Consider the following 13,656-nt stretch of genomic DNA (forward strand, 5'->3'; position numbering starts at 1 on the left):
CCATTGCCCCAGTGCAGGAGCGCAGACTGGAGGGGGAGCCTTAGCTACACAATCAGTGAAAGCAGAGCCCACCGGGTCTTCAGTCAAACGCTCCCTGACTCTGGGGCAGCTGAGTGGTCAGCACCCTATGCCCACCTTCCCCCCCTGAACTGATGCACAGGCACTCAGAGAGGCAGCCTTTGTTCAAACACACCATTTATTGACAACTTTGTACAAAGTAAAGCGCCCAGAAGGAATGGACGCTCTCAAAGAGGCGTGGGCAGTCTAGGGGACAGAAAAACACAGCTCTGTGCAAGAGGAGCTCATTCACTGTCCGTAGAAAAGCAGTCTTAAGAGCCGATCTTGCAGTTTGTCGAATTCACGCATTGCCTTGGCGTGGGCAGCCGGGTCCTGCACCAGGTGCTGGAAGAGGTTGATCGGCTCCGCCGTTTGGAAGGCTGGGGGCAAGATGATGTCCTCGGGCATGTTCTCATTGCCAAAGAAGAAGTGGTCGAGGCTTTTCTCCTCCAGACAGTTGCGCAGGTACCAGAGGATATCCTGCAGCCGCATCAGAAATTCCCTCCTGCTCCAGCTTTCCAGGGGTATGGTGTTCAGGAGGTGCATGGCAACCGTCTTCAAGACAGAGGTAGAAAAGCCTGTGCCCCCCAGGATGCCAGCAAAGAGCTGCAGGCATTTGAGGTGTAAGCCTTCATGTGGAGCCTGCATGGCAATATGCCTGAAGAACTTCACCTCTGCCACAGCGTAGCTCTCTGCCCACATCGTGCTCGGAGTAAAGATGGCCTCTGTAAGCTGGCTGCTCAGGAAGATGTCCGAGTCGCCTTGCTGCACCCCAAACACCATCTCAATTAAGAGGCTTCTCCCGGAGGCATTGGTCAGTTGGAGCTTGCAGGAGCGTCTGGAGGGCAGCACATTCATCCCGTAGCGACAGGACTGAAGCATCTCCCCCCAGGCTGACCTCACCAGGTTCTGGAACCACTCGGCAGTTTTATGCACGTCTAGGTAGGAGCCGGTGCAGAGGGTGCCTAGGAGGGTGGCAGCCGGGTTTCTCACCACCTCCTCTGCGGGGTGGTGGAGGAAACACAGCATGTCCTCCACCAGCTGGTCTCCTGCACAGGTACACTCCAGCTCCACACGGACTCGGCAGTCCTTTGCCGGCATGTGCTCCGCAGCACCCAGCTCCGGGTGGAAGGCGTGACCACGGGGGGGCTTCAGGGGCACAAGAAGGCGGTAAACTGTGTCACGCCCATGGTGGCTCCAACCTTCAAAGACGCTGCCCACCCCGATGGCTGGCTGCAGGATGGGGAAGAAACTATTTGACAAGCGCTCTTGGAGGAGAGAGAGGAGGTCGTCCACCAGATGCTCCACCAGTCGCCTCCTGTAGGCCAGGCTCTGCACTGACCACTGGATGCGCTTTGAAAAAATCTTGAACTGACGGCTCACATCATCAGAACCTACTCCTTCACTTTCATGCTCCTCGCTCTCGGTGTTGCTGCTGGAGGTTGTCTCTTCACCGCTGCTGGCTGGTTGACGGCTCCTTTTCCAGAGCTGCCAGCAGAGCCCGAAGAGCAGGACCAGGACTCCAGCAACCGCCCACAACTGCCACTGCTGCAAGGCAGCGAAGAGCAGGTCTCTCCAGGCAGAGGAGCTCTGCTGCAGCTCCTGCAGCAGCCAAGTCACCTCCTGGCTCAGCTGCAGCGCACGCTGCTGCATGCGCTCACGCATGGCCTCATCCAGCTCATAGCCCACCTTCTGTGGGAGCTGGATGATGCTTTGCACAACCAACATGAAGAATTTGATTGCATCCATGACCTGCAGGAGGAGAGAGAGAAGGGGTTCAGTGGGGCTGGGAGGGAGGGAGGGAGATAGATGGCGGTGGGGACAGCGGAGCTGGGGACAGGTAGGAGAGGGGCCGAGGCAGCTGGTGGGCAGCAAGGCCTGCTCCAGCCCTGGCGGCGGTGGCACCGTGCCCGGCCCAAGGCGCTGCCACGAGTGGCAGGGCCCTTAATGCCGGGTGAGAACCCACCCCCCGGGGGCCCGCGATTCTGCCCCGGCCCTGGTCCAGCCCAGCCTCCCCCCGCATGTGTACTCACCTCTGGCTCAGGCCTTACTGGGGCAGCGCTGCCTGCTGGCGCCTTTCCTAGCTGCCCCCATTGTGACACGTCCCCTGTGATGTCACAGGGGTCGGAGCGCATCACAGGCACACCCGCCAACCAGCCCCACGCTGCCTCAGCGCCTCACAGCTGCCCCCGGCAACCAAAGCCCCGACACCCACAAAGTACAGACCCAGAGGGCAGGACAGGGTGCCCAGGGGCTGTCTTTACAAAGCCGACAGAAGCCCCCCCAAACCTTTACCAAGCCGCAAATGGGGCTGATATGACCCATGGATGCTTTGCTTGCTCCTGGAGATCCCATGCCATGAGATGGAAGCCGCTCCCTTGGTGCTGGCCTGTGAGCTTGTGGTCGTGGGCGTGCTCTTGGTGCCTTCATGAGACCCATGGGTGGGTGGTGGTGTATATCCTGGTGGTGGGACGGGGCCTGTCCATGGCAGGATCTCTGTTCCGGCTGTGCCACTGCGAAAGGACATTGCTTCCCAAGAGACATTTCCCAGGGGTGGTGGTGGGGGTGCGGGTGGAGATTTCCCAGTGGGCAACTCCCACTGCTGAGACAGCACCGGCTTCTCCGTGTCCAGCACGTTCTGTTCTGAGGTACCAACTCCCTGGGGAGTGTTTGGGACACAGTGAGCACACGGAGGCCCATCAGTGGTGCCTCTCGCTTGGTCCGTGCCCAGCCAGAGCTGCCAGGGAATGTCTCCACCCATGTCAAGTCGCCACCATGGTCGCGACACTGTGAAGGGAAAGCAGTGCAACAATCATCTCTGTAGCCACCACGGTCTTCACTGGCTGCTGCATTGGGGAGAACGTTGAGAGGAAGACGCTGCCGCTCTCGGCAGAGGGCTGCTGCGTGGGGATTTCCCCTTCCCTTCCCTTCCCTTCCCTTCCCTTCCCTTCCCTTCCCTTCCCTTCCCTTCCCTTCCCTTCCCTTCCCTTCCCTTCCCTTCCCTTCCCTTCCCTTCCCTTCCCTTCCCTTCCCTTCCCTTCCCTTCCCTTCCCTTCCCTTCCCTTCCCTTCCCTTCCCTTCCCTTCCCTTCCCTTCCCTTCCCTTCCCTTCCCCCACATTCTTCTCCTGTTTTTTCCTGCAGTATGGGGTCAGGTGAATGCCATCACCTTGCAACAGGCCCAGCTTCTCCAGGGTCCATCCACAATCACAGAAGCCAAAACCCTGAGTAGCAGCTAGGCAGCCAGGCATTCACCTGTTCAATCCGCCTCCTCCTTCCTGAACCCCTTCTTCTGACTGGGAGGACAGAGGAGAACACCACCTGTGCTCCTCATCCTTAGAACATTGCTGTGAGGAACATGCTGTCTCTTTGGATGGTTCTATGCTGCCTCCTCACAGTATCGTTAGACCCTACATGGCCTATTAGGACTGGATGGTAACCTGCAGGGTTCAGCAGGCTTGGCAGCCTCTCAGTGACCCCACGAGCGTGAGCTCCTGCTGGGCTGCACACTGCTCTCCAGAAATTGTCTCGACAAGAAAGAGGTGCTTTGGTGCCTCTCAGTCAGGAATGTCCAATTGCTAATTCCTTATGTGCTTTCCTGGGGGCACGGGGTCTGACACAGGTGGCTGGGTGGCCCAAGTTTGCCTGCTTGACTTTTCCTGGATCCTGTCCGTTGCTTCCGTGCTCCGAATTCTCCAATGCCGGACTATCTTGTCTGCATCCTAACCCCTCTAACACCCCTGTGTGACCCTCCAATTGAGTGGCACAGACAGGAAGCTGCAGCAAGCCCAACTCAGGGTTGTTCAGATCAAGAAAGAAGCAGATGGTTGGTGACACTACAGAATTATAGCTCCTTTGTAAATTGCAGTGTGTGTGTGTTAAGTGGTGATTGGTCAAATCGTGCTGGTCAAATTTGACGCTAGAGGAAGGTAGAGGAACCTCATGTGAGAGTGGATCCGGGGTGCCCCACTTTCAACAGGACACCTCATGCACGTAAATAAAGAATCACTCTTGTAATTCCGTGCTTTGCATCCTCACCTCTCTCCTGGGTCGGCACGGGCCAGGTGGGAAAGTTTCTGAACACTTGCCATGTTGGAAGTGGCTGCGGGGACAGCCGGGAACGCCCAGCTGCCCCAAGACCTGCCAAGCTGCTCCCAGTCCCTCCCACATACAGCCCAAGGCTGTCAGGGGCACAGAAACCCCTGAGACACACCCCAGGGCTACCTCGCAAGCCTGGTACCTCCCGGCGGCAGAGGGAACCGACTGTGCTGCTCAGAGACCTTTGCGAAGCAGTATGCCAATCGCTGTGGCAGGCTTTCAGTGGCTGAAGCCCGTCTGCGAGATGAGTTGCACGCAACGCGACTGAGTTCCAGCATGAAGCTTCATGGCGATGGCACAGACTGCTGGTTTGGGTGGCTCGTTGGTGCAAGGCAGTTGTGAAGGTGGCCACTTCTCTAGAAGGCCCATTGGCAGTGTAACACGGGCAGCGATGGCTTTGGCAGACACTCAGTGACCCACTGCACCTCTCGCTACAGACTGTAGGGTGCTACTGAGTGGTGGTGGAGCTTTGCTCTTGCATTGGTCTTGGAGGAGAGGTTATTGGCAGCTCAGAGCCCAGTGCCAGGAGAGCCAGAGAGCACGAGCGGCCCCAACTCAGACTGCTGCAAAAAAAGGCAAGAGTCAGTGTTGTAACACCAGCGCCTTTGGAGCGCCCAGAGAAGCCACGTCCCTTGGGCTGATGACGGGCGGTGGGCAACTGCTGGGCTTCTTTAGCACTCAAACACAGGCAGTTCTTTTGACGTGCCAATTATCAAAGATCTGGCAAGTCTTTGCCCATATAGCGTCATTGGATTTCCACTGGAGGTGTCCCAAATAGAGGCCTGAGTGGACCTCTCCTGCCACAGAGCTGCCGCCAGACCACTGCTTCTCATAAAGGTGGCATGGACGGCATACGTGCATGCCTTGAGTTGGAGACATCTCAAAAGCTTTCTTTAAGCTTGCTGCACGTGTTATGTCTACTGTGTTAAGGTGGAGGCAACCTGAGCTTGCAGGTCACGAGAGGGTATGGAGAATGAGTCTTGTGCTCGTACGGAAGCCAGAGCAGCCAGAGCCCCGCTCTGCAGTGGTGGCACTTGTTCCCTGTGCACGGGGCTACCCACTCACGCAGCGTCAGAGCCACCTCACCCAAGGGCAATGCTTTGTGTACGGCCCCCAAGGAAGCCACTGCAGGCTCCCTACCTACAGAGCCACGCAGGCAATGTGCACAGCTGTGGAGGGTGACAAGTTATTGCCATTGCCCCAGTGCAGGAGCGCAGACTGGAGGGGGAGCCTTAGCTACACAATCAGTGAAAGCAGAGCCCACCGGGTCTTCAGTCAAACGCTCCCTGACTCTGGGGCAGCTGAGTGGTCAGCACCCTATGCCCACCTTCCCCCCCTGAACTGATGCACAGGCACTCAGAGAGGCAGCCTTTGTTCAAACACACCATTTATTGACAACTTTGTACAAAGTAAAGCGCCCAGAAGGAATGGACGCTCTCAAAGAGGCGTGGGCAGTCTAGGGGACAGAAAAACACAGCTCTGTGCAAGAGGAGCTCATTCACTGTCCGTAGAAAAGCAGTCTTAAGAGCCGATCTTGCAGTTTGTCGAATTCACGCATTGCCTTGGCGTGGGCAGCCGGGTCCTGCACCAGGTGCTGGAAGAGGTTGATCGGCTCCGCCGTTTGGAAGGCTGGGGGCAAGATGATGTCCTCGGGCATGTTCTCATTGCCAAAGAAGAAGTGGTCGAGGCTTTTCTCCTCCAGACAGTTGCGCAGGTACCAGAGGATATCCTGCAGCCGCATCAGAAATTCCCTCCTGCTCCAGCTTTCCAGGGGTATGGTGTTCAGGAGGTGCATGGCAACCGTCTTCAAGACAGAGGTAGAAAAGCCTGTGCCCCCCAGGATGCCAGCAAAGAGCTGCAGGCATTTGAGGTGTAAGCCTTCATGTGGAGCCTGCATGGCAATATGCCTGAAGAACTTCACCTCTGCCACAGCGTAGCTCTCTGCCCACATCGTGCTCGGAGTAAAGATGGCCTCTGTAAGCTGGCTGCTCAGGAAGATGTCCGAGTCGCCTTGCTGCACCCCAAACACCATCTCAATTAAGAGGCTTCTCCTGGAGGCATTGGTCAGTTGGAGCTTGCAGGAGCGTCTGGAGGGCAGCACATTCATCCCGTAGCGACAGGACTGAAGCATCTCCCCCCAGGCTGACCTCACCAGGTTCTGGAACCACTCGGCAGTTTTATGCACGTCTAGGTAGGAGCCGGTGCAGAGGGTGCCTAGGAGGGTGGCAGCCGGGTTTCTCACCACCTCCTCTGCGGGGTGGTGGAGGAAACACAGCATGTCCTCCACCAGCTGGTCTCCTGCACAGGTACACTCCAGCTCCACACGGACTCGGCAGTCCTTTGCCGGCATGTGCTCCGCAGCACCCAGCTCCGGGTGGAAGGCGTGACCACGGGGGGGCTTCAGGGGCACAAGAAGGCGGTAAACTGTGTCACGCCCATGGTGGCTCCAACCTTCAAAGACGCTGCCCACCCCGATGGCTGGCTGCAGGATGGGGAAGAAACTATTTGACAAGCGCTCTTGGAGGAGAGAGAGGAGGTCGTCCACCAGATGCTCCACCAGTCGCCTCCTGTAGGCCAGGCTCTGCACTGACCACTGGATGCGCTTTGAAAAAATCTTGAACTGACGGCTCACATCATCAGAACCTACTCCTTCACTTTCATGCTCCTCGCTCTCGGTGTTGCTGCTGGAGGTTGTCTCTTCACCGCTGCTGGCTGGTTGACGGCTCCTTTTCCAGAGCTGCCAGCAGAGCCCGAAGAGCAGGACCAGGACTCCAGCAACCGCCCACAACTGCCACTGCTGCAAGGCAGCGAAGAGCAGGTCTCTCCAGGCAGAGGAGCTCTGCTGCAGCTCCTGCAGCAGCCAAGTCACCTCCTGGCTCAGCTGCAGCGCACGCTGCTGCATGCGCTCACGCATGGCCTCATCCAGCTCATAGCCCACCTTCTGTGGGAGCTGGATGATGCTTTGCACAACCAACATGAAGAATTTGATTGCATCCATGACCTGCAGGAGGAGAGAGAGAAGGGGTTCAGTGGGGCTGGGAGGGAGGGAGGGAGATAGATGGCGGTGGGGACAGCGGAGCTGGGGACAGGTAGGAGAGGGGCCGAGGCAGCTGGTGGGCAGCAAGGCCTGCTCCAGCCCTGGCGGCGGTGGCACCGTGCCCGGCCCAAGGCGCTGCCACGAGTGGCAGGGCCCTTAATGCCGGGTGAGAACCCACCCCCCGGGGGCCCGCGATTCTGCCCCGGCCCTGGTCCAGCCCAGCCTCCCCCCGCATGTGTACTCACCTCTGGCTCAGGCCTTACTGGGGCAGCGCTGCCTGCTGGCGCCTTTCCTAGCTGCCCCCATTGTGACACGTCCCCTGTGATGTCACAGGGGTCGGAGCGCATCACAGGCACACCCGCCAACCAGCCCCACGCTGCCTCAGCGCCTCACAGCTGCCCCCGGCAACCAAAGCCCCGACACCCACAAAGTACAGACCCAGAGGGCAGGACAGGGTGCCCAGGGGCTGTCTTTACAAAGCCGACAGAAGCCCCCCCAAACCCTTACCAAGCCGCAAATGGGGCTGATATGACCCATGGATGCTTTGCTTGCTCCTGGAGATCCCATGCCATGAGATGGAAGCCGCTCCCTTGGTGCTGGCCTGTGAGCTTGTGGTCGTGGGCGTGCTCTTGGTGCCTTCATGAGACCCATGGGTGGGTGGTGGTGTATATCCTGGTGGTGGGACGGGGCCTGTCCATGGCAGGATCTCTGTTCCGGCTGTGCCACTGCGAAAGGACATTGCTTCCCAAGAGACATTTCCCAGGGGTGGTGGTGGGGGTGCGGGTGGAGATTTCCCAGTGGGCAACTCCCACTGCTGAGACAGCACCGGCTTCTCCGTGTCCAGCACGTTCTGTTCTGAGGTACCAACTCCCTGGGGAGTGTTTGGGACACAGTGAGCACACGGAGGCCCATCAGTGGTGCCTCTCGCTTGGTCCGTGCCCAGCCAGAGCTGCCAGGGAATGTCTCCACCCATGTCAAGTCGCCACCATGGTCGCGACACTGTGAAGGGAAAGCAGTGCAACAATCATCTCTGTAGCCACCACGGTCTTCACTGGCTGCTGCATTGGGGAGAACGTTGAGAGGAAGACGCTGCCGCTCTCGGCAGAGGGCTGCTGCGTGGGGATTTCCCCTTCCCTTCCCTTCCCTTCCCTTCCCTTCCCTTCCCTTCCCTTCCCTTCCCTTCCCTTCCCTTCCCTTCCCTTCCCTTCCCTTCCCTTCCCTTCCCTTCCCTTCCCTTCCCTTCCCTTCCCTTCCCTTCCCTTCCCTTCCCTTGCCTTCCCTTCCCTTCCCTTCCCTTCCCTTCCCTTCCCTTCCCTTCCCTTCCCTTCCCTTCCCTTCCCTTCCCTTCCCTTCCCTTCCCCCACATTCTTCTCCTGTTTTTTCCTGCAGTATGGGGTCAGGTGAATGCCATCACCTTGCAACAGGCCCAGCTTCTCCAGGGTCCATCCACAATCACAGAAGCCAAAACCCTGAGTAGCAGCTAGGCAGCCAGGCATTCACCTGTTCAATCCGCCTCCTCCTTCCTGAACCCCTTCTTCTGACTGGGAGGACAGAGGAGAACACCACCTGTGCTCCTCATCCTTAGAACATTGCTGTGAGGAACATGCTGTCTCTTTGGATGGTTCTATGCTGCCTCCTCACAGTATCGTTAGACCCTACATGGCCTATTAGGACTGGATGGTAACCTGCAGGGTTCAGCAGGCTTGGCAGCCTCTCAGTGACCCCACGAGCGTGAGCTCCTGCTGGGCTGCACACTGCTCTCCAGAAATTGTCTCGACAAGAAAGAGGTGCTTTGGTGCCTCTCAGTCAGGAATGTCCAATTGCTAATTCCTTATGTGCTTTCCTGGGGGCACGGGGTCTGACACAGGTGGCTGGGTGGCCCAAGTTTGCCTGCTTGACTTTTCCTGGATCCTGTCCGTTGCTTCCGTGCTCCGAATTCTCCAATGCCGGACTATCTTGTCTGCATCCTAACCCCTCTAACACCCCTGTGTGACCCTCCAATTGAGTGGCACAGACAGGAAGCTGCAGCAAGCCCAACTCAGGGTTGTTCAGATCAAGAAAGAAGCAGATGGTTGGTGACACTACAGAATTATAGCTCCTTTGTAAATTGCAGTGTGTGTGTGTTAAGTGGTGATTGGTCAAATCGTGCTGGTCAAATTTGACGCTAGAGGAAGGTAGAGGAACCTCATGTGAAAGTGGATCCGGGGTGCCCCACTTTCAACAGGACACCTCATGCACGTAAATAAAGAATCACTCTTGTAATTCCGTGCTTTGCATCCTCACCTCTCTCCTGGGTCGGCACGGGCCAGGTGGGAAAGTTTCTGAACACTTGCCATGTTGGAAGTGGCTGCGGGGACAGCCGGGAACGCCCAGCTGCCCCAAGACCTGCCAAGCTGCTCCCAGTCCCTCCCACATACAGCCCAAGGCTGTCAGGGGCACAGAAACCCCTGAGACACACCCCAGGGCTACCTCGCAAGCCTGGTACCTCCCGGCGGCAGAGGGAACCGACTGTGCTGCTCAGAGACCTTTGCGAAGCAGTATGCCAATCGCTGTGGCAGGCTTTCAGTGGCTGAAGCCCGTCTGCGAGATGAGTTGCACGCAACGCGACTGAGTTCCAGCATGAAGCTTCATGGCGATGGCACAGACTGCTGGTTTGGGTGGCTCGTTGGTGCAAGGCAGTTGTGAAGGTGGCCACTTCTCTAGAAGGCCCATTGGCAGTGTAACACGGGCAGCGATGGCTTTGGCAGACACTCAGTGACCCACTGCACCTCTCGCTACAGACTGTAGGGTGCTACTGAGTGGTGGTGGAGCTTTGCTCTTGCATTGGTCTTGGAGGAGAGGTTATTGGCAGCTCAGAGCCCAGTGCCAGGAGAGCCAGAGAGCACGAGCGGCCCCAACTCAGACTGCTGCAAAAAAAGGCAAGAGTCAGTGTTGTAACACCAGCGCCTTTGGAGCGCCCAGAGAAGCCACGTCCCTTGGGCTGATGACGGGCGGTGGGCAACTGCTGGGCTTCTTTAGCACTCAAACACAGGCAGTTCTTTTGACGTGCCAATTATCAAAGATCTGGCAAGTCTTTGCCCATATAGCGTCATTGGATTTCCACTGGAGGTGTCCCAAATAGAGGCCTGAGTGGACCTCTCCTGCCACAGAGCTGCCGCCAGACCACTGCTTCTCATAAAGTTGGCATGGACGGCATACGTGCATGCCTTGAGTTGGAGACATCTCAAAAGCTTTCTTTAAGCTTGCTGCACGTGTTATGTCTACTGTGTTAAGGTGGAGGCAACCTGAGCTTGCAGGTCACGAGAGGGTATGGAGAATGAGTCTTGTGCTCGTACGGAAGCCAGAGCAGCCAGAGCCCCGCTCTGCAGTGGTGGCACTTGTTCCCTGTGCACGGGGCTACCCACTCACGCAGCGTCAGAGCCACCTCACCCAAGGGCAATGCTTTGTGTACGGCCCCCAAGGAAGCCACTGCAGGCTCCCTACCTACAGAGCCACGCAGGCAATGTGCACAGCTGTGGAGGGTGACAAGTTATTGCCATTGCCCCAGTGCAGGAGCGCAGACTGGAGGGGGAGCCTTAGCTACACAATCAGTGAAAGCAGAGCCCACCGGGTCTTCAGTCAAACGCTCCCTGACTCTGGGGCAGCTGAGTGGTCAGCACCCTATGCCCACCTTCCCCCCCTGAACTGATGCACAGGCACTCAGAGAGGCAGCCTTTGTTCAAACACACCATTTATTGACAACTTTGTACAAAGTAAAGCGCCCAGAAGGAATGGACGCTCTCAAAGAGGCGTGGGCAGTCTAGGGGACAGAAAAACACAGCTCTGTGCAAGAGGAGCTCATTCACTGTCCGTAGAAAAGCAGTCTTAAGAGCCGATCTTGCAGTTTGTCGAATTCACGCATTGCCTTGGCGTGGGCAGCCGGGTCCTGCACCAGGTGCTGGAAGAGGTTGATCGGCTCCGCCGTTTGGAAGGCTGGGGGCAAGATGATGTCCTCGGGCATGTTCTCATTGCCAAAGAAGAAGTGGTCGAGGCTTTTCTCCTCCAGACAGTTGCGCAGGTACCAGAGGATATCCTGCAGCCGCATCAGAAATTCCCTCCTGCTCCAGCTTTCCAGGGGTATGGTGTTCAGGAGGTGCATGGCAACCGTCTTCAAGACAGAGGTAGAAAAGCCTGTGCCCCCCAGGATGCCAGCAAAGAGCTGCAGGCATTTGAGGTGTAAGCCTTCATGTGGAGCCTGCATGGCAATATGCCTGAAGAACTTCACCTCTGCCACAGCGTAGCTCTCTGCCCACATCGTGCTCGGAGTAAAGATGGCCTCTGTAAGCTGGCTGCTCAGGAAGATGTCCGAGTCGCCTTGCTGCACCCCAAACACCATCTCAATTAAGAGGCTTCTCCTGGAGGCATTGGTCAGTTGGAGCTTGCAGGAGCGTCTGGAGGGCAGCACATTCATCCCGTAGCGACAGGACTGAAGCATCTCCCCCCAGGCTGACCTCACCAGGTTCTGGAACCACTCGGCAGTTTTATGCACGTCTAGGTAGGAGCCGGTGCAGAGGGTGCCTAGGAGGGTGGCAGCCGGGTTTCTCACCACCTCCTCTGCGGGGTGGTGGAGGAAACACAGCATGTCCTCCACCAGCTGGTCTCCTGCACAGGTACACTCCAGCTCCACACGGACTCGGCAGTCCTTTGCCGGCATGTGCTCCGCAGCACCCAGCTCCGGGTGGAAGGCGTGACCACGGGGGGGCTTCAGGGGCACAAGAAGGCGGTAAACTGTGTCACGCCCATGGTGGCTCCAACCTTCAAAGACGCTGCCCACCCCGATGGCTGGCTGCAGGATGGGGAAGAAACTATTTGACAAGCGCTCTTGGAGGAGAGAGAGGAGGTCGTCCACCAGATGCTCCACCAGTCGCCTCCTGTAGGCCAGGCTCTGCACTGACCACTGGATGCGCTTTGAAAAAATCTTGAACTGACGGCTCACATCATCAGAACCTACTCCTTCACTTTCATGCTCCTCGCTCTCGGTGTTGCTGCTGGAGGTTGTCTCTTCACCGCTGCTGGCTGGTTGACGGCTCCTTTTCCAGAGCTGCCAGCAGAGCCCGAAGAGCAGGACCAGGACTCCAGCAACCGCCCACAACTGCCACTGCTGCAAGGCAGCGAAGAGCAGGTCTCTCCAGGCAGAGGAGCTCTGCTGCAGCTCCTGCAGCAGCCAAGTCACCTCCTGGCTCAGCTGCAGCGCACGCTGCTGCATGCGCTCACGCATGGCCTCATCCAGCTCATAGCCCACCTTCTGTGGGAGCTGGATGATGCTTTGCACAACCAACATGAAGAATTTGATTGCATCCATGACCTGCAGGAGGAGAGAGAGAAGGGGTTCAGTGGGGCTGGGAGGGAGGGAGGGAGATAGATGGCGGTGGGGACAGCGGAGCTGGGGACAGGTAGGAGAGGGGCCGAGGCAGCTGGTGGGCAGCAAGGCCTGCTCCAGCCCTGGCGGCGGTGGCACCGTGCCCGGCCCAAGGCGCTGCCACGAGTGGCAGGGCCCTTAATGCCGGGTGAGAACCCACCCCCCGGGGGCCCGCGATTCTGCCCCGGCCCTGGTCCAGCCCAGCCTCCCCCCGCATGTGTACTCACCTCTGGCTCAGGCCTTACTGGGGCAGCGCTGCCTGCTGGCGCCTTTCCTAGCTGCCCCCATTGTGACACGTCCCCTGTGATGTCACAGGGGTCGGAGCACATCACAGGCACACCCGCCAACCAGCCCCACGCTGCCTCAGCGCCTCACAGCTGCCCCCGGCAACCAAAGCCCCGACACCCACAAAGTACAGACCCAGAGGGCAGGACAGGGTGCCCAGGGGCTGTCTTTACAAAGCCGACAGAAGCCCCCCCAAACCCTTACCAAGCCGCAAATGGGGCTGATATGACCCATGGATGCTTTGCTTGCTCCTGGAGATCCCATGCCATGAGATGGAAGCCGCTCCCTTGGTGCTGGCCTGTGAGCTTGTGGTCGTGGGCGTGCTCTTGGTGCCTTCATGAGACCCATGGGTGGGTGGTGGTGTATATCCTGGTGGTGGGACGGGGCCTGTCCATGGCAGGATCTCTGTTCCGGCTGTGCCACTGCGAAAGGACATTGCTTCCCAAGAGACATTTCCCAGGGGTGGTGGTGGGGGTGCGGGTGGAGATTTCCCAGTGGGCAACTCCCACTGCCGAGACAGCACCGGCTTCTCCGTGTCCAGCACGTTCTGTTCTGAGGTACCAACTCCCTGGGGAGTGTTTGGGACACAGTGAGCACACGGAGGCCCATCAGTGGTGCCTCTCGCTTGGTCCGTGCCCAGCCAGAGCTGCCAGGGAATGTCTCCACCCATGTCAAGTCGCCACCATGGTCGCGACACTGTGAAGGGAAAGCAGTGCAACAATCATCTCTGTAGCCACCACGGTCTTCACTGGCTGCTGCATTGGGGAGAACGTTGAGAGGAAG

The 13,656-nt window shown here is 58.2% G+C and overlaps 3 protein-coding genes across 3 annotated transcripts; all 3 read right to left on the reverse strand.

Annotated features, from left to right (window-relative positions):
• Nucleotides 1-306: 306 nt before the first annotated feature.
• On the reverse strand, nucleotides 307-1,806 carry LOC309673887 (inositol 1,4,5-trisphosphate receptor-interacting protein-like 1; the record flags this gene model as incomplete). Its single annotated transcript, XM_082485769.1, has 1 exon — nucleotides 307-1,806. One exon carries the CDS (start codon nucleotides 1,804-1,806, stop codon nucleotides 307-309), a length of 1,500 nt encoding a protein of 499 aa, XP_082341895.1.
• Nucleotides 1,807-5,651: 3,845 nt separating this feature from the next.
• On the reverse strand, nucleotides 5,652-7,151 carry LOC309673888 (inositol 1,4,5-trisphosphate receptor-interacting protein-like 1; the record flags this gene model as incomplete). The annotated part of the gene is made up of 1 exon (XM_082485770.1): nucleotides 5,652-7,151. The coding sequence occupies one exon, from the start codon at nucleotides 7,149-7,151 to the stop codon at nucleotides 5,652-5,654; it is 1,500 nt and encodes a 499-aa protein (XP_082341896.1).
• A 3,880-nt stretch (nucleotides 7,152-11,031) lies between these two features.
• On the reverse strand, nucleotides 11,032-12,531 carry LOC309673889 (inositol 1,4,5-trisphosphate receptor-interacting protein-like 1; the record flags this gene model as incomplete). The annotated part of the gene is made up of 1 exon (XM_082485771.1): nucleotides 11,032-12,531. The coding sequence occupies one exon, from the start codon at nucleotides 12,529-12,531 to the stop codon at nucleotides 11,032-11,034; it is 1,500 nt and encodes a 499-aa protein (XP_082341897.1).
• Between the last annotated feature and the right edge of the window lie 1,125 nt (nucleotides 12,532-13,656).

Source organism: Vanellus vanellus (genome assembly GCF_965231255.1).
Source record: "Vanellus vanellus genome assembly, chromosome: 6".
In the NCBI taxonomy this organism is placed as follows: domain Eukaryota; kingdom Metazoa; phylum Chordata; class Aves; order Charadriiformes; family Charadriidae; genus Vanellus; species Vanellus vanellus.